General features: G+C 39.0%; 2 protein-coding genes and 1 long non-coding RNA gene across 3 annotated transcripts in view; 2 read left to right on the top strand and 1 right to left on the bottom strand.

Moving 5' to 3' along the window:
- LOC121889086 overlaps positions 1-11,363 on the bottom strand; it is a 21,581-nt gene extending 10,218 nt beyond the window's left edge. Inside the window, exons 1-3 of the long non-coding RNA XR_006093424.1 lie at positions 11,279-11,363; positions 6,883-7,000; positions 5,745-5,852 (exon numbers count right to left, since the gene is read on the bottom strand). This is a non-coding gene — a long non-coding RNA (uncharacterized LOC121889086). The remainder of the gene's footprint in view (positions 1-5,744; positions 5,853-6,882; positions 7,001-11,278) is intronic.
- Positions 11,364-11,833: 470 nt separating this feature from the next.
- On the top strand, positions 11,834-14,164 carry LOC121889084 (snaclec echicetin subunit beta-like). The gene is made up of 3 exons (XM_042400771.1): positions 11,834-12,134; positions 13,736-13,827; positions 14,033-14,164. Exons 1-3 carry the CDS (start codon positions 11,834-11,836, stop codon positions 14,162-14,164), a joined length of 525 nt encoding a protein of 174 aa, XP_042256705.1.
- A 1,843-nt stretch (positions 14,165-16,007) lies between these two features.
- LOC121889085 (snaclec echicetin subunit beta-like) lies at positions 16,008-17,191 on the top strand. Its single transcript, XM_042400772.1, has 2 exons — positions 16,008-16,475; positions 16,806-17,191. Exons 1-2 carry the CDS (start codon positions 16,436-16,438, stop codon positions 17,189-17,191), a joined length of 426 nt encoding a protein of 141 aa, XP_042256706.1. The 5' UTR covers positions 16,008-16,435.
- Positions 17,192-19,688: the final 2,497 nt, after the last annotated feature.

The following is a 19,688-nucleotide window of genomic DNA, read 5'->3' as shown; positions in this document are numbered from 1 at the left end:
ACATTTAGAAAACAGAAGGGGGCTGTTGCTCTGCTTCGATGGAGAGCTCACACCAGGAGACGCCTGCAGCTTCAGTGCAAAAGCCAGGATGAAAGAAGAGCAGAAACTCTCCCACACTCTCCAGCACACATTAGCCAAAATTCCACTTCTCTTCTCTTCTTCTCTTTCCCATATCATAGTGCCCTGCTTAAGGGGTTTCAGTTGTAAACAGAGCTAAGGAGTGCCGTGTTACACAGAAAGGCATCGTTTTGGCTAGCAGTTCCTGTCCTGATTAGATGGTAATACGTGATATCTTTGTTTTGTTTTTTCAGCATTTTCTCCATCTTTGGCACTAAAATAAACAATGCTGTGTGGTTTTCGGCAGTACATTTCCTACTCGTCAGTCAAACAGTGTTGGCAGTAGCCTCCCGCCGTTTCTTTTTTTTCGATGGAGGTTCTGTTTAGGAAATGTGAGTTTCCACGGGCGACGTTCTTTCCTCGCTCGCTGCTCAGCCATGGCATCCATCACCATTCATGCTTACTTTCCAGTTTTTCTTGTTTATTCCCCACTAACCACTGCTATTTCCATCATGTCTGAAAACTTAACACAAGAAAAGCCTACCAAACACAGCAAGTGTAAAAGCCCTAAGAGGCATAAAGTGATGAATCAACAGGTGATACTTACAGAGAATATTGTGTATTTTTTTTTAACTTAAAATCCATTACCTAAAGGCTGATTTAGTGTGGAGCTTTTTGCCAACACTCTGACACAATGGAAGTGAATAGAATTGTGCTTGTGATAAATTAGGCTACGCTCAAACTACAGGCATTAATGTCCAATTCAATTTTTTTAGTCAGATATGATCTTTTTGTGTTGATGGTTCACATTCATGTTTCTAGCTCTGGTGTGAACACTGTTGAGGTCCTAAACTGCCACACATGTGCAGACTTAGAACAATAATAATGTGCGACAGTCAAATAGAAATGAAATAGAAAAGAAATAGAATAAATAAAGAAGAAACTTTTCCCCAAATGTCCAACAAATTTGAAATTTCCTCATCTCTCCATTGACCCGTCACTGTTGTTGCTCTCCTCCATGTTTATTTTTACTGGCCTATGAGGTGCCGACACTGAGTGATGACAACAGGCAATACGAGACATTAAAAAAAAAACACACACACAAGAATTCCGATCTGACAGCGGTCGTATAGCCAGAGATCGGATATTAATCACATATAGGACCACATATGCAAGTGGCCCCCTGCAAAAAAAAATCCGATTGTGTTTGTCCACACTTGTGTGAAAAAAATCAGATCCATTTGGAGGCAACAAAACAACCTAAACAAAAACAAAAGTCAGCCAACAGTTTTCACTGCAGCTATTTCTTCTGCAGTTTGAAATTTTAAATGTAATATTTGAATGCTGTGAGCATCACAAAGGAAAATCCATTCACCTCTGTTGTACCGGGGTGGAGGCATAAATCTTACAGACATACTGTATCTAAAAACCAAGAGAAATGAAACCAATTCTGCATGGTTAAATACTGCTATTGGTTAGTGAGAAAAGATGAAAAAAAATACACTGTGGTTTTTCATAATCAAAATAAAAGCTTTTCCAGGTTATTGTGAGTGGGATTTGATGCTTACGTGAGCCAACTTCTTAACATAGACACTACTTGGAGATTTCTTGAATATTAATAAGGTGTTGGTGTGCGTGCAAACTCAGTAAGCATTGTTATGGAACTGGGTTCAGGAGAAAAAATGTGAACATATGGAGAGAAGAGAATATGCCAGAGACCAGAGAATAAAGTGGACTTAATAATGGCCAGAGGTGTCATATGAGACATGCTCAACCCTCCTACCCCACCTCCCCACATGCCCACACACACACACACACACACACAAACAAATGTGAACGCTCATTCACACACAAACATTTAGGCTGGCCTCATTTCAGTTGCTCACCGCTTTCTCTTTTTTCCCCCCTCTATCTCTCTCACACACACACACCACACATCTCTCCTCTCTGGCCGGGCAGTCGAAGCGGGGTCAGAGTGCAACTCGGTAATGGAGTCTCTCCCACCTGGCGGTGTCAGGTAATACACAGAGGGGGAGGTGTGTGATTGCGTGTGTGTGTGTATGTGCGTGTCTGTGCGGGGTGGCTGAAATGGGGCCGAGCTGAATGACCCAAATTGTGGCGACAACCTTGAAGAGCTCAGGTGGTACACGATGAAAAGTAAAAAGCTGGAGTTAGAGAGAGAGAGAGAGAGAGGGAAAGAGACAGAGAGAGAGAGAGAGAGAGAGGAGAACGGGGGAGAAGAGGGGAGGAGGGGGGAGATACAGAAGGAGCGCTGTGGTAATACGTGTCCTTAAACTGATTTCAGTTGTTTTCAGAACAAGGTGTGGTCCTCTCATCTCTGCATGGCACTGCTGCTGATTGGAGGCTGTTAGAGGTCTCTCTCTGTGTGTGCGTGTGTGTATGTGTGTGTGTGTGTGTGAGTGAGAGAGAGAGAGAGAGAGAGACACACACACACACAGAAACAGTTAAAAAAAAAAAGTATGAATGCCTTTTATGTGCGCACAAATGCGTACATCATATGCATTATACTTACTTCCTTACCTAGATGCAATCACAATTTGCAGCTCTCTGGTGTATTCTGCTCCACTCCTGTGTGTGTGTGTGTGTGAGTGTGTGTGTGAGTGTGTGTGAGTGTCTAGGCTGAGCAGCTGGCTGTTTCTCAGTGTCTCTGATTAGTAATCAGTCAGCATTGTGTCTGAATGCAGATTGTTAACAGGGCTGGCCTTAACACTATGGACCTCATCAGAGCCCCAATCTAGCTTTTATTTGGCCTTATAAATTTCAGCTTTAGTATATTCAAATCGATTCTAATGGAAGGTCACATGGCTGGTCAACAGACAGGAAAATCATCTGTGTGCCTCTGGTATACATCAAAGCATCCATACTTTACACTTAAGCATACATTTTAATGAGATATTGTAGAGCGGTCAAGTAGAAAAACTGAAAATGTAACATTTAAAAGGATTTTGGTACATGGCTAATTTTTCAATCTGTTCTGTAGTTTTTGCTGGTTAATACCAAAGTATCTGTTGAGTACTAATGGTGATGACATCACTACAAGGAGGAAACACAAGCAGTCAGACAATCAGACAGGTAGTAAATAAGCATGTTAGTCAGATTATCTATACTTGCTTTATCTGGAGGAAAACCAAAAGTAAGTGCACTTGAAATGTCTGATGTAATCTTTCACTGTGCAGGAAAACAGAACTAACAGAAGTACAACTGTGCACTATGTAAATGATTTTTACAGTTTACCTTTGTTTTATCTTCCAAATAAGCTTTTCTAACCTGGAGGTTTGTAATTGTCTAAAGGCTTGTGTTTCTTGCCCCGTCGCACTTTGTTTTAGTGATGTCTCTGCTTACCCAGGTCTCTGCAATTAACTCGGTGAATACAATGTTTGCCACAGGAAGAAAAATAAGACCCCTTTTGTTCTTGGATTCTTTAAAGAGCATCCTACACAAACCTTGTATTCTTTAGAAAAAAAAAAAAAAAAGCACTGATTTAAATAATGTGAAGCAGCTCTCTGCATCTTTCATTACCTACTGCAACTCTCAGGGTAGATATGTTTTATTTGAGTGTACGTAGCACAGAACTCAGCTATATGAAATACAACATTTATGGCTTCCCGCTGCCAGAAATAGTCAGCTTCAATTTGGGCTGTGATGAAGTTTCTCAAACATTTGTCATGCATATTTGTTTTGAATACGTTTTGGTCCATTATTTCGACATTTTTCACTGTTGAAAAACATATGGCCATATTGATGAATAGGACCTATTGTTGGAGGTATTATTTGTCACTCTGACTCGCTCTCAGTGATGGATGTGCGTGTGTGTGAATGTGATTTATGGCATCGGGAGGTAGTATATGGCTGTGTGAGTGAGTGCGAGTGTGAAAGCAAAAGTCTATTAAGATGACCTTGAGAGGAACTCCCAGCACTGCTTGTACATAAATGAACTATGAAAACTGAAAGTGACGAGCTGACAGTGTGTATGTGTGTGATTTCTGGTGAGTTGTAATGCTAGATGATATTGTATTCTGAGTATGATGATATTATGACCTATTTTAGACACTTTTCCAGCTTTTTTTCTCCCCACTTTTCTTCTACTTTCTTCTTCCTTCCCTTTCTGTCATTATACCTTTTCATTTCTCTCTGTCTGTTCCTCACGATTTCCTTACATTAGTCTCCCTCCTCTTGCTCCCTGTGTCTGTGGTAATGTCCTCTTAGTATATTGCCAGGGGAGGTCTGTCCGTTAACCACTGATCACTCGGTAATAAACACACTTCATTAAACCACAGACGCGCATTCATCAGTAGCCCGCTTACCTCCTCTATAGGAGTCTGGCTTAGACACACACCAATCATTTACCGCTAGATGTGTGTGGCTTCCTCCTGGTGGGACGTCTGGTCCTAACTTGATGATTTATTTACAATTCTGACCATGTGCTTCCCTGGTAAATGCTTGACTTTGAAGGGAAGGATTACTTTCTGAAGCAAGGGCACTGGGCAACAAGCCTGGGTGTGACTTGGCAAATGTTAGAAGTCATTGTGGAGTGCATAACCAATGAAGAAAGCACCATTTACAATTTTTCTTGTTTATTACCAGTTATTTTGCCAAATAGCTAATCTACATAGCCTCAAAATGTTACCCACAAAATATAAATCATGTTCCTCGATGGTGAAGGATTTTTTTTTTTTCATAAAATTTGCTTTAGGAATGTTATTTGGCATGTTTTGCCATGTTTTTTGGCCATACACAGTTTATATAAGTCCACATTTATATAGTATATTTAAAACACAATAAAGAGTCTGCTCCCACAGAAATACTTCCTACTGAGGCCACTAAAATAAACCCAAGCAGAAACTCGCATTGAATGACGAAAATAAATTACCTTAAAGGAACAGGGAAACTTTTCCATGAATAATATAGAAGCCATTCAGAGCACACAGATGGATTATGGGCTTGAGATTGACAAGGACGCCTCTCAAAGGGGTTATTAGCTTAAAAGACCATACTGGCAGTTTTCTACATTTTAGTCCGCTAACTACAAATCACATATACTTCACATCAGTGCTGACCATTTTCCAATGCGCGCTAACTTTGGAGATTGATTTCCAACCTCTCTACTAATGCAGTTGCAGGCAGGCCTGCTTTTATAATTCTTCCTTGGAGTTGAATTCAGGGAAACTGAGTGTCGGCTGCCAAACAGAAGGAAATTTTATATCTTCATTTAGATCTTTTCCCATGTTGTCCATGGTTATTTACTGTTTGTCTTTCATGTTTGATTTTCTGATTTTTTTTGCTTGTGAACAGCTGACTCTCTAGTCTTGAAGGTACAGCTAGCAAAATCCCTTTTGTTCAGACATTCATACTCTCCAGAGGATGAATGTCTGACTTTGGTTATCCACTGGCTTTTCATCACCAGGAGGTTTTACTATAGTGGTTGTGAGCGATATATCGCATCAGCTGTTAGACTGTGTGCCGTGTAATTCGGTACAAACTCGACTTTCATCTAGCATGATCATGAAGTTAAAATTAAAAATGTTCAATACTTGTGGATGATTTATGACTGAATACTTGCAAGTCCAATGACATTTCAGACTCAACTGTACTTTGTGTTTGGGGCTAATTAGCAAATGTTAGCGGGCTATCATTTTAAACTAAGATGAACATGGTCAATATCATACCTGCTTAACATCAGCATCTTAGCATTGTCACTGTGAGCATGTTAGTATGCTGACATTAGAAGTCTCACGGAGCTGCTAGCGTGGCTGTAGACCCCTGGTCTTCTTTACCTTCATGGTGTGGGCAAAAGAGGTACATTTAAAAAATACTTACAATCTGACCTGCACTCCCTCCTTTTAGATGAAATTATGAATAAATGTTTCCATACAGCAAATAGGAAACAAAGAGGAGTCCCAACTTAACGTCTTGTCAGTCTATGCCTACATGCTGTCAGACATATTTCAACTAAACACAGTTTCCTATCTAATAAATGATGAAACTGATGAGAAAATGTATTAGTGCAGTCATTGTGAAAAGCACAGTGCTCACAATGGTCATTAATTAAGGCTTCAATAGAAAATCCATCAGTGATTAAGAGAAGCAAGAACCCTCTTCTCTTATTTAGACATCAATGTCTGAATGACATGAAAAACCATTATCTTACCAGACAGATGAAGCCAACAATGTTATGTGTTACATGTCTGAAAAGGGCTTTAGAGGGTAATTCATTATTGAAAATTATGTGATATAATATTTAACCAGCAAATATGAACTGCTGCCCTACGGCCATGGAGGTGCTGTGAACTGTGCTTGGATATATTTTGTGGCTGTTAGAGTACAGTTTATGATTGCTGCATCCAATTTTGTTATATTGCTCGGTCAGCTGTGAAGTTTGCATTACTGGTACTGTAAGTATGTTGTCCAGATGGTTTCTGAATTTATTTTTAATCTGTTTGTAAAGAGGTCAGTAGTTGTCTATTAAAACCAGGCTTTTTGCATTGTTCACATTCCGACATGACGCATAGTCCTGCTTTTATTGGATAAAATCTGCCTAAATGGTGTCATTTATTGGGTGGGAAGATGGATGGACAGATGGACAGATGGAAGATGGAAATATCTTGCTGCCAATATGTATCAATATGTCACATCGAGGGACAGTGAATGATGTAGACACACACACACACACATGAACACACATTATATATCAATCTTAATGTTGGAGAAGTACAACTCCATTCTTCAGAGACATGCTGTACCCTCTGGTTTGCATCTTTGTGGAGAAAGACTCATACTGCAGCAGGATAATGATCCCAAACTCACCTCAAAGCTTTGCAAGAACTACTTGAAGACCAAAGAAGACCAAAGGAGTCCTGACTGTCATGGACTTTCCTCCACAGTCACCTGACCTCAACCTTGCTTTTTGGAATGTTGTCAAATCCTGCTGGGATAATGTGAGTCATCAGGTTTTGCACAAACTTGTGGAGTCCATGCCAGCTCGAGTGCATGTTGTCATTAAAGCAAAAGAGGGGAAATACTAAGATATTCTGATATTCATGTACATTTTTCAAAGATGAAACTTTTCACTCAAATTGTTAAGCTGATGTTATCTTATTTGTAATGAAAGAAATAGTATTACAATCGAAACAAATGCAAAATAGAAGTATTTTGACTAGTGGTCTAAGACTTGAATCCCACTGTACATGTACATCCTTTTCTTTATGTAAACATTCTTTTTGATGAGATGGACATCACACTTTCTGCACTTTGAATAAGAAATAAAATATATTTGTATGCATCTATTCCACACTTTAGACCATAAAATGTACTTGTGTCCGTTATTGCCAGTGAGTAGTAGATAGCAAAAACATTAACCGCATCATCATTTTACACAATAATACATCATCATCATTTAGAATGTCTTAACATTTACACTAACTGTCTAATTATGCCTGAAAGTGTGTCCAACCCCAAAAATGTAACATTATACCCACTTCAACTTCATCTGATTTGATAGAAATTTCTGATCAAGGTTTAGGATGTGAAAAATTACAATATGTATAAGTGAGAGGCTCAACAGAGTTCCTGCTGTATATTTACAAACACAGTATATATATACTCTGTGTGTGTGTGTGCTTATTCATTATATTTATTTTTCCTCTTTCCCTACCTTTTTCTTGCTTTTTGACTTTTCATCTGATGTATATACACATTGGACTCATTAGAGGTGCAAACCACATTTAAACATTTCAAACATCAAGCCCAGCCTCTCTGTGAACAGGTATCATCGGAACTACTTTCTACTGAAGAAATAGTCCAAATGAAAACTGATCACAGTGAATTCTGTCCAGAGTAATAAAGACTCCAGAGGGTGATGTTGCTGCTGACTTATCTGAATGCCACTTTTTCAACACTGTAAGCACCAAAAAAACAAACAAACAAACAAAAAATTAATTCGCCTCTACTGTATAGAAGGCAGAAATCTCAGAAAAACATAAAGACAAATACAATTGAAACATGCATGCTAGATACGACTGGAGATAAATGAGAAAAAAAATATACACTACAAAGTGTGACTCTGAACAACACACAGCCTCAAAACTGCACTGTGGGTACATGACAATGTTTTGGAAACAAACATTTACATACCTGACAATACTTAATGCATATAGAATTAAGCAGAACAGTGACAAAGAAGACACGGGGGCGTTGAATTTGCCTAGATTTGCCTAAGAACAGCTAATACAGGGGTAGAATTTCCTTTTAAAAGTGAACATTGACACAAAGAGACCTCAGAGCAGCGTCATGATGGAAAGGATCTTGCTGGGTGTCCTGTATCTCTCAGGTCAGTGAAATATTTAAAGATATAATATGTAACTTTTTTGCATTATAATGTCTTAAAATGGCTAGACCTATGTTATATATTTTGTTGAGTTATGCACTTACATTATCCCAGATGTTTCCAACAATGTTCAAACTCAAAAGAAATCTGTAATTTTAATCAAGACAACGGTCCATTTCATTTGGTCGGCAGCCAACGGCATCATATGCCCTTTCTGCGAATGTCAGTGTTGTGGTTGTCCACAAGAAGCTGTCATAAATTTACTTTTTTATTCAGTTTTAAGTCACATTTTTACAATATACTTTTTAGATCTTGGTCGTTTTTAAACTATATCTTTTAACTGGATTTTAGTCTGGATCTTAAGTTATCGGAAAAACAAGCTGAGCAAACGTTGGCAGCAGCTTGGCTCACAGCTCCACTGGCTGTCGTGTCTGCTGAACAGCGTGGGAGAAACACAGATATTTAATGTGAGACTGCTTTATTCGGTCTTTTTACTGGTTTTAACCACTGGGTCCGTTTGTTTTGGAGAGGAGGACACCTCTGTGGATAATTCGGCTCCTGGTAAAAACCTCATGAACGCTGAACACTGAAGGAATCCTAACCAGGAGAAGCTGACTGCAATGACTGCAATGGTAGTTGTTTCACAATGAAGACAACAACTCCCATGATCCCACGCTACTTCACCATGTCATCAAACTCCGCCATCCATCCATCTTCTCCACATGTCGTCTCCTTCAGTACCACTTTGTTGATAAACCCATGAATTGGACTGAAGCTCAGACCTACTGCAGAGAGACATACACAGACCTGGTCACCATTGAAAACACTGAAGATATGAACCAACTCATCAACACAGTTTCATCTGCTGGTAATAAGAGTCTGGTCTGGATTGGCCTGTACAGAGATCCTGACATTAACTGGTCTGATGGTAGTGACTACTCGTTCACCAGATGGAATGGCTCAGCTTCAGAATCACTGATGAAAATGATGTGTGGTGTGCAGGAATCAAACCAATGGACATTTATGTCCTGTAAAAAGAGATTTCCATCTGTCTGCTACAGCATCCCTCCTGGTGAGTAGTTTACTGTCCTTCAGTAGAAGCCAGAGAACGCAGGGCTTGACATTAAGGCTTGTCTGCTTGTCCGGGACAATTGGATTTTTAATAGGGCAAGTGGAAGAGAAACTTTCTCAAATTCAGAAACAGCATTTACACAAACTTTCATCACATTACAGCTGCAAGCTCAGACTGGCCTCCTACCACAGGAGCGCTTGTTTTGAACACTGTATCCCCGTTTGAGACACGGAGACGACTGTTACTGTTGACATGGACCAACAAACCACCACCAGCCCCTGCTGGTGTTCAAAACAAACAAACCCTCCGTGTTGAAGCTAGCAGGCAGACTGGAGCTGCTTTCATGAGACAGACGAGTGAATCAGAGTCAAGAGGATCATATATGACACTAACTGACAAGTGCAGCATCAAATAATTAATGTCAGACAAAAGACAACAAAGTAAATAGCTAAAACAGCTATTCAGTGAAGCTTAAGTTTTTAAAATTGACATAAGTGTTGTTTTAACCATCCAGTTTATCAGGTGCTGCTGCTTTACATTACAGTAATGTTAATGTAGCTGATAGTTTGGATAACTGGACTACTGATGCATTCCCACTGTGTGTCGTTTGTCCACAATTACTGTGATTAACATCATACAAGTTAAAGTTCTGCTTCATGAAGGAATCAGGAGAGAGGAGACAGAAGTGAGGAAGAATTGCAGGATGTAACGTTAATGGTGTTGAAAGAAAAACAAGGAGGAAGTAAAGAACTGATTCAAGAAGGAAGAAAAAGTTTAAGGAGGAAAGAGAAACACAGAGGCAGCCCAGTCGTCAGGTGATGGAGAGATATGAACAAATTCAAAGCAGGAGACAGAAAAAACCCGTAGGGTGTGACCTACACCTGTAGATGAGCCACTGTTCTGTACATATTTTAAGCACAATCTGTTTTTCAAATATAAACAAAAGGACATCCTAACAAAAAAAGTCAAAGCACAAGATCTTTTAATACAGGTACTAACACTATGCAACAACGCTATTAACATGATGTTTTCTTAAATTCAAATTTCTTGATTTGGCTTTAAATGTGAGCAAATTAATTCCCCTTTAGTCACTTTTGTTATTAAGTTATATTACAAACATTGATCTATATTAAGGACCATACAGACGGTGTGAGTATCGAGATTTGTTTTTAAGATAGAAACTGATTGGTCCACTTATCCATCTTTAAGGCCTACGTTTATTTATGTGTTGTAAATAAATATTGTTAATATTTATTTACCAAATTTTTGAGCATTTGTTTCATTTCAGCTCAGTGTAGAGAAATACAGCTATACAGACAAACATTTACGTACATGACTATACTTTTTGCATATAACATGCCGCAGAACAGTGACTTTTGGTGTTGAATTTGCATAGATTTACCTAATATTAGAGTTTCTTTTTTGGCGTGAACCTCGGCACATAGAAGCCTCAGAGCAGCATCATGATGGAAAGGTTCTTGCTGGGTGTTCTGTATCTCTCAGGTCAGTGAAATATTTAAACGGTATAATATATAACTTTTCTGCATTATAATGTCTAAAAACGACTAGACCTATGTTATATATTTTATTGAGTTGTGTACTTACATTATCCCAAATGTTTCCAACAATGTTCAAACCCAAAGAAATGCATAATTTTAATCAAGGCAACGGTCCATTTCATTTGGTCGGCAGTCAACTGCGTCATATGCCCTCTGTGCATGTGTCAGTGTTGTTGTTGTCTGCCAGAAGCAGTCATATTATTTCATTATACTGTAATATTCAAAAAAATGTTGGAGCCACCTTACATGTTAAAAAGTGGTGTTTTCCTCACAGGGCTCACAGGCTGGTCAATCTTCTCCACATGTCGTCTCCTTCAGTACCACTTTGTTGATAAACCCATGAATTGGACTGAAGCTCAGACCTACTGCAGAGAGACATACACAGACCTGGTCACCATTGAAAACACTGAAGATATGAACCAACTCATCAACAAGGTTTCATCTGCTGGTAATAAGAGTCCGGTCTGGATTGGCCTGTACAGAGTCTTTGATTGGAAGTGGTCAGATGGGTACAGAGGGAGTGGGGCTGAATATAGGAACTGGGCACCCAAAGAACCAGATTTAAGGGCTCATGAATTCTGTGCAGTGAGTAGAGCTAAAGATCAGTTATGGTGGGATGATTTCTGCCAAGGTCAAAATATTTTCACCTGTTATAATGGTAAGCACTAAGCAAAGCATTATTTCTTCTCTAATAATGATTATATTGAAGTTTAGGACTTCAACTCAAAGATTCATTTTTCCCCCAATAACTTAACTGTAGGAACACAGCTGGATCCTGAATTTGTTTTTGTGAATCAAAGAATGAACTGGTCCAGTGCTCGGAGGTACTGCAGGGAGAACTTCATAGACCTGGCCACTGTGAGGAACGACACTGAGAACAAGGAGGCTAACAAGGTGGTGCCGAGTGAAAGGTGGCTATGGATTGGCCTGTACAGAGATCCTGACATTAACTGGTCTGATGGTAGTGACTACTCGTTCACCAGATGGAATGGCTCAGCTTCAGAATCACTGATGAAAATGATGTGTGGTGTGCAGGAATCAAACCAATGGACATTTATGTCCTGTGAAAAGAGATTTTCATTTGTCTGCTACAGCATCCCTGGTGAGTAGTTTATTGTCCTTCAGTAGAAGCCAGAGAACGCAGGGCTCGACATTAAGGCTTGTCTGCTTGTCCGGGACAATTTGATTTTTAATAGGGCAAGTGGAAGAGAAACTTTCTCAAATTCAGAAACAGCATTTACACAAACTTTCATCACATTACAGCTGCAAGCTCAGACTGGCCTCCTACCACAGTTAGTTGTAGCTTCTAGGAGCGCTTGTTTTGAACACTGTATCCCGTTTGAGATACGCAGGTGTTCAAAACAAACAAACCCTCCGTGTTGAAGCTAGCAGGCAGACTGGAGCTGCTTTCATGAGACAGACGAGTGAATCAGAGTCAAGAGGATCATATATGACACTAACTGACAAGTGCAGCATCAAATAATTAATGTCAGACAAAAGACAACAAAGTAAATAGCTAAAACAGCTATTCAGTGAAGCTTAAGTTTTTAAAATTGACATAAGTGTTGTTTTAACCATCCAGTTTATCAGGTGCTGCTGCTTTACATTACAGTAATGTTAATGTAGCTGATAGTTTGGATAACTGGACTACTGATGCATTCCCACTGTGTGTCGTTTGTCCATAATTACTGTGATTAACATCATACAAGTTAAAGTTCTGCTGAATCAGGAGAGAGGAGACAGAAGTGAGGAAGAATTGCAGGATGTAACGTTAATGGTGTTGAAAGAAAAGCAAGGAGGAAGTAAAGAACTGATTCAAGAAGGAAGAAAAAGTTTAAGGAGGAAAGAGAAACACAGCGGCAGCCAAGGCGTCAGGTGATGGAGAGATATGAACAAATTCAAAGCAGGAGACAGAAAAAACCCGTAGGGTGTGACCTACACCTGTAGATGAGCCACTGATCTGTACATATTTTAAGCACAATTTGTTATTCAAATATAAACAAAATCCATGACATACCTGCCTCGTGATAAAACTAGTAGTTTCAGGGGTCCTACCAACCCTCCTGAAAAAAAATCCTAGGGGGAACCCTGTCAATCATCATTATTAAACATCAGAAGCATGATCAGTGATTAATCTATTGAGTTCATATTAAATCAGACTTTACAAAGTGCTTCACAATTCAGGATCAAATAAAAAGATCATTTCCCAAATTCAAAGCAGGAGACAGAAAAAACTGGTTGGGTGTGACCTACACCTGTAGATGAGCCACTGTTCTGTACATATTTTAAGCACAATTTGTTATTCAAATATAAACAAAATCCATGACATACCTGCCTCATGACAAAACTGGTAGATCATTAGCAGGGAAGTAATGGCTTTAATAAAATTCATAAACTGAATCATTTATATGTTGAAACTGTTTGGATGATTTCAAGTGTTTCCTTGTAAATTATAGCTATTTTTACCCAGACAAGTTACTTTTGTACCTGGACAAGTGACAGGTAAATTTACTCGTCTGAAGGACAAGTGCCTTGAAAAGTCAATGTCGAGCCCTGGAATGCTGCGTAACTTTAGCATAAATCATGTTTGAATGTACACAGCAAGAATGTGCTCATTTGTTGTAATCAATCAGATATCATAGAACTAACTACGACAGCCAATTAATGATTCATTTCTCCTCTCGTTATGTGTCTCAACACCAGTAAAGAGGCGGGTAGTTAACCTGAGGATGAAGGTGCAGGACTCCTCCGTGGATCTCAATGACCCTGCTGTGAAAGCAGACATCCTGAAAAAGGCAAGTCTCCAAAATCCAGACTGGGTTGGGGGCTGAGGGTGTCTCAAACTGGTCTAGAATACTTGTTTACATGCTTATTCTGCTTGCTGTGTTTTGCCATTATGAAGTTTGATAATGTCTAAAAACCAGTGGGGTTTCTTAGACACAACAACAACAAAATAGAGGGGATGAATGTTTCAAAATGGCTTCCATTTGTGTTTCCCAGTTGCAGGACAGACTGAAGGAGCAAGGAGTGAGTGGAGTCGCCCTGAAGTGGAGAGAACAGCCTGATGGGAAAGTCTTCCACAAGGAGGGAAAAGAAGAGAAGAAGAAAAAACGAAAGAAGACTGAGCTCTGAAATTAAAAGCCAGCTTTACTTATCTGTAATCCATGTTGAATGTTGATTCTCTATCTGCTAACAATATACCATCATCAGCTTAACCATAACCTTTACTAAATCCTGTATAGAAGAGTTTTATCCTTCCTCATCAATATTACTGTGTGAAGTGTTTCAATGAAATTCAGTTTTCTTCCAAATAAAACATATGAGATAAGTCTTTGGCTTCAAGTTTACAGTGTGTGAAGCAACCTGATAAAAGCAACAGACACACAGTTATGGGTTCACATCCCAACATGACACATAGTCCTGCTTTTATTGGATAAAATCTGCCTAAATGGTGTCATTTATTGGGTGGGAAGATGGATGGACAGATGGACAGATGGAAGATGGAAATATCTTGCTGCCAATATGTATCAATATGTCACATCGAGGGACAGTGAATGACGTAGACACACACACACACACATGAACACACATTATATATCAATCTTAATGTTGGAGAAGTACCACTCCATTCTTCAGAGACATGCTGTACTCTCTGGTTTGCATCTTTGTGGAGAAGGATTCATACTGCAGCAGGATAATGATCCCAAACACGCCTCAAAGCTTTGCAAGAACTGCTTGAAGACCAAAGAAGACCAAAGGAGTCCTGACTGTCATGGACTTTCCTCCACAGTCACCTGACCTCAACCTTGCTTTTTGGAATGTTGTCAAATCCTGCTGGGATAATGTGGGTCATCAGGTTTTGCACAAACTTGTGGAGTCCATGCCAGCTCGAGTGCATGTTGTCATTAAAGCAAAAGAGGGGAAATACTAAGATATTCTGATATTCATGTACATTTTTCAAAGATGAAACTTTTCACTCAAATTGTTAAGCTGATATTATCATTTGTAATGAAAGAAATAGTATTACAATCGAAACAAATGCAAAATAGAAGTATTTTGAGTAGTGGTCTCAGACTTTGGATCTCACTGTACATGTACATCCTTTTCTTTATGTAAACATTCTTTTTTTTTGTTTTGTTCTTAAAAGCCTCCAACTTCATTTTCTGGTGTCTCATCCTGTGTGGAATCTTAGGAAGCACTTGAGTTTGTTGGTAAACCAGAGATGGACATCACACTTTCTGCACTTTGAATAAGAAATACAATATATTTGTATGCATCTATTCCACACTTTAGACCATAAAATGTACTTGTGTCCGTTATTGCCAGTGAGTAGTAGATAGCAAAAACATTAACCGCATCATCATTTTACACAATAATACATCATCATCATTTAGAATGTCTTAACATTTACACTAACTGTCTAATTATGCCTCGGGCAACACATGAAAAATCACAGCTCAGAAAAAATAATCTTTTAAAATAGTCTTTAAACCATCATTTCAATTATTTTAGTGATGAATGCACATGCTTGTATTTTTTTAAAGGTTATCTTGATTTCAAGGTGTTATACAGTCAAATATATCTGACCCTTTTCTAGCACTGTACTACATGTGGCTCCACTTCCTGAAGGTGTGTCCCATCTCAAAAATGCAACATTATACCCACTTCAACTTCATCTGATTTGTGTGTGTATATATATATATATATATACATATATATATATATATATATATATGTATTTGCCTACCACTACTTTACTGCATATTGTTGCCTTGAGGCAGCAGGAAGTCTGTTGAGCCTTTCACTTATACATATTGTCATTTTTCACACATATTTAACCTTGATCAGAAATTTCTATCAAATCACACACTTTCAGGAAGTATTTTTCCTCTTTCTCTACTTTTCTCTTGCTTTTTGACTTTTCATTTACTTTCTACTGAAGAAATAGTCCAAATGAAAACTGATCACAGTGAATTCTGTCCAGAGTAATGAAGACTCCAGAGGGAGATGTTGCTGCTGACTTATCTGAATGCCACTTTTTCAACACTGTGAGCACCAAAAAACAAACAAAAATTTCATTCGCCTCTACTGTATAGAAGGCAGAAATCTCAGAACATAAAGACAAATACAACTAAAACTCTGCATGCTAGATACGACTGGAGGTAAGTGAGAAATAAAATATACACAACCAAAGTGTGACTCTGAACAAAACGCAGCCTCAAAATTGCACTGTGGGTACATGACAATGTTTAAGAGATAAACCTTTACATGCATGACAATACTTTTTGCATATAGCATGCAGCAGAACAGTGACTTGTGGTGTTGAATTTGCATAGATTTACCTAATATTAGAGTTTCTTTTTTGGCGTGAACCTCGGCACATAGAAGCCTCAGAGCAGCATCATGATGGAAAGGTTCTTGCTGGGTGTCCTGTATCTCTCAGGTCAGTGAAATATTTAAAAGGTATAATATAAAACTTTTCTGCATTATGATGTCTAAAAACGACTAGACCTATGTTATATATTTTATTGAGTTGTGTACTTACATTATCCCAAATGTTTCCAACAATGTTCAAACTCAAAGAAATGCATAATTTTAATCAAGGCAACGGTCCATTTCATTTGGTCGGCAGTCAACTGCGTCATATGCCCTTTGTGCATGTGTCAGTGTTGTTGTTGTCTGCCAGAAGCAGTCATATTATTTCATTATACTGTAATACTCAAAAAAATGTTAGAGCCACCTTACATGTTAAAAAGTGGTGTTTTCCTCACAGGGCTCACAGGCTGGTCCATCTTCTCCACATGTCGTCTCCTTCAGTACCACTTTGTTGATAAACCCATGAATTGGACTGAAGCTCAGATGTACTGCAGAAAGACATACACAGACCTGGTCACCATTGAAAACACTGAAGATATGAACCAACTCATCAACACAGTTTCATCTGCTGGTAATAAGAGTCTGGTCTGGATTGGCCTGTACAGAGATCCTGACATTAACTGGTCTGATGGTAGTGACTACTCGTTCACCAGATGGAATGGCTCAGCTTCAGAATCACTGATGAAAATGATGTGTGGTGTGCAGGAATCAAACCAATGGACATTTATGTCCTGTAAAAAGAGATTTCCATTTGTCTGCTACAGCATCCCTCCTGGTGAGTAGTTTACTGTCCTTCAGTAGAAGCCAGAGAACGCAGGGCTCGACATTAAGGCTTGTCTGCTTGTCCGGGACAATTGGATTTTTAATAGGGCAAGTGGAAGAGAAACTTTCTCAAATTCAGAAACAGCATTTACACAAACTTTCATCACATTACAGCTGTAAACTCAGACTGGCCTCCTACCGCAGGAGCGCTTGTTTTGAACACTGTATCCCCGTTTGAGACACGGAGACGACTGTTACTGTTGACATGGACCAACAAACCACCACCAGCTCCTGCTACGCAGGTTTTCAAAACAAACAAACCCTCCGTGTTGAAGCTAGCAGGCAGACTGGAGCTGCTTTCATGAGACAGATGAGTGAATCAGTCAAGAGGATCATATATGACACTAACTGACAAGTGCAGCATCAAATAATTAATGTCAGACAAAAGACAACAAAGTAAATAGCTAAAACAGCTCTTCAGTGAAGCTAAAGTTTTTAAAATTGACATAAGTGTTGTTTTAACCATCCAGTTTATCAGGTGCTGCTGCTTTACATTACAGTAATGTTAATGTAGCTGATAGTTTGGATAACTGGACTACTGATGCATTCCCACTGTGTGTCGTTTGTCCATAATTACTGTGATTAACATCATACAAGTTAAAGTTCTGCTTCATGAAGGAATCAGGAGAGAGGAGACAGAAGTGAGGAAGAATCGCAGGATGTAACGTTAATGATGTTGAAAGAAAAACAAGGAGGAAGTAAAGAACTGATTCAAGAAGGAAGAAAAAGTTTAAGGAGGAAAGAGAAACACAGAGGCAGCCCAGTCGTCAGGTGATGGAGAGATATGAACAAATTCAAAGCAGGAGACAGAAAAAACTGGTTGGGTGTGACCTACACCTGTAGATGAGACACTGATCTGTACATATTTTAAGCACAATTTGTTATTCAAATATAAACAAAATCCATGACATACCTGCCTCATGACAAAACTAGTAGTTTCAGGGGTCCTACCAACCCTCCTGAAAAAAAATCTTAGGGGGAACCCTGTCAATCATCATTATTAAACATCAGAAGCATGATCAGTGATTAATCTATTGAGTTCATATTAAATCAGACTTTACAAAGTGCTTCGCAATTCAAGGTCAAATAAAAAGATCATTAGCAGGGAAGTAATGGCTTTAATAAAATTCATAAACTGAATCATTTATATGTTGAAACTGTTTGGATGATTTCAAGTGTTTCCTTGTAAATTATAGCTATTTTTACCCAGACAAGTTACTTTTGTACCTGGACTAGTGACAGGTAAATTTACTCGTCTGAAGGACAAGTGCCTCGAAAACACAACGTCGAGCCCTGGAATGCTGCGTAACTTTAGCATAAATCATGTTTGAATGTACACAGAAAGAATGTGCTCATTTGTTGTAATGAATCAGATATCATAGAACTAACTACGACAGCCAATTAATGATTCATTTCTCCTCTTGTTATGTGTCTCAACACCAGTAAAGAGGCGGGTAGTTAACCTGAGGATGAAGGTGCAGGACTCCTCCGTGGATCTCAATGACCCTGCTGTGAAAGCAGACATCCTGAAAAAGGCAAGTCTCCAAAATCCAGACTGGGATGGGGGCTGAGGGTGTCTCAAACTGGTCTAGAATACTTGTTTACATGCTTATTCTGCTTGCTGTGTTTTGCCATTATGAAGTTTGATGATATCTAAAAACCAGTGGGGTTTCTTAGACACAACAACAACAAAATAGAGGGGATGAATGTTTCAAAATGGCTTCCATTTGTGTTTCCCAGTTGCAGGACAGACTGAAGGAGCAAGGAGTGAGTGGAGTCGCCCTGAAGTGGAGAGAACAGCCTGATGGGAAAGTCTTCCACAAGGAGGGAAAAGAAGAGAAGAAGAAAAAAAGAAAGAAGACTGAGCTCTGAAATTAAAAGCCAGCTTTACTTATCTGTAATCCATGTTGAATGTTGATTCTCTATCTGCTAACAATACACCATCATCAGCTTAACCATAACCTTTACTAAATCCTGTATAGAAGAGTTTTATCCTTCCTCATCAATATTACTGTGTGAAGTGTTTCAATGAAATTCAGTTTTCTTCCAAATAAAACATATGAGATAAGTCTTTGGCTTCAAGTTTACAGTGTGTGAAGCAACCTGATAAAAGCAACAGACACACAGTTATGGGTTCACATCCCAACATGACACATAGTCCTGCTTTTATTGGATAAAATCTGCCTAAATGGTGTCATTTATTGGGTGGGAAGATGGATGGTGGTCAGACAGTCATTAAACGTGACCCAGGACTAGGGTGGCGGGTGGGGGGGCCTCTTCCCTTCCTGGCCCGTGTCACAGTCAGAGCTCATAGTAAATCATGGACTCCGCTGAAGGCTACATAGATCACCGCTAACAACACTGCATCAACAAGTAGACAAGCACAGAATAAATACCAGAGGAGACAGAGAGCAACTTTAATAAACATGTTTTTTTTTTTCCTTTTTGATTTCTCACC

This window comes from Thunnus maccoyii, chromosome 22 (genome assembly GCF_910596095.1).
Source record: "Thunnus maccoyii chromosome 22, fThuMac1.1, whole genome shotgun sequence".
Classification (NCBI taxonomy): Eukaryota; Metazoa; Chordata; class Actinopteri; order Scombriformes; family Scombridae; genus Thunnus; species Thunnus maccoyii.
The sequence above is the reverse complement of the archived record's forward strand: the minus strand, read 5'-3'. Positions and strand labels throughout refer to the sequence as shown.

Coding starts and splice junctions, on each gene's coding strand:
- LOC121889084 (XM_042400771.1), top strand. CDS start 11,834: ATGAACTGGTCCAGTGCTCGGAGGTACTGCAGGGAGAACTTCATAGAC. Junction 12,135..13,735: donor TGTCTGCTACAGCATCCCTG/GTGAGTAGTTTA, acceptor TCTCAACACCAG/TAAAGAGGCGGGTAGTTAAC. Junction 13,828..14,032: donor AAGCAGACATCCTGAAAAAG/GCAAGTCTCCAA, acceptor TGTGTTTCCCAG/TTGCAGGACAGACTGAAGGA.
- LOC121889085 (XM_042400772.1), top strand. CDS start 16,436: ATGATGGAAAGGTTCTTGCTGGGTGTCCTGTATCTCTCAG. Junction 16,476..16,805: donor GGGTGTCCTGTATCTCTCAG/GTCAGTGAAATA, acceptor TTTTCCTCACAG/GGCTCACAGGCTGGTCCATC.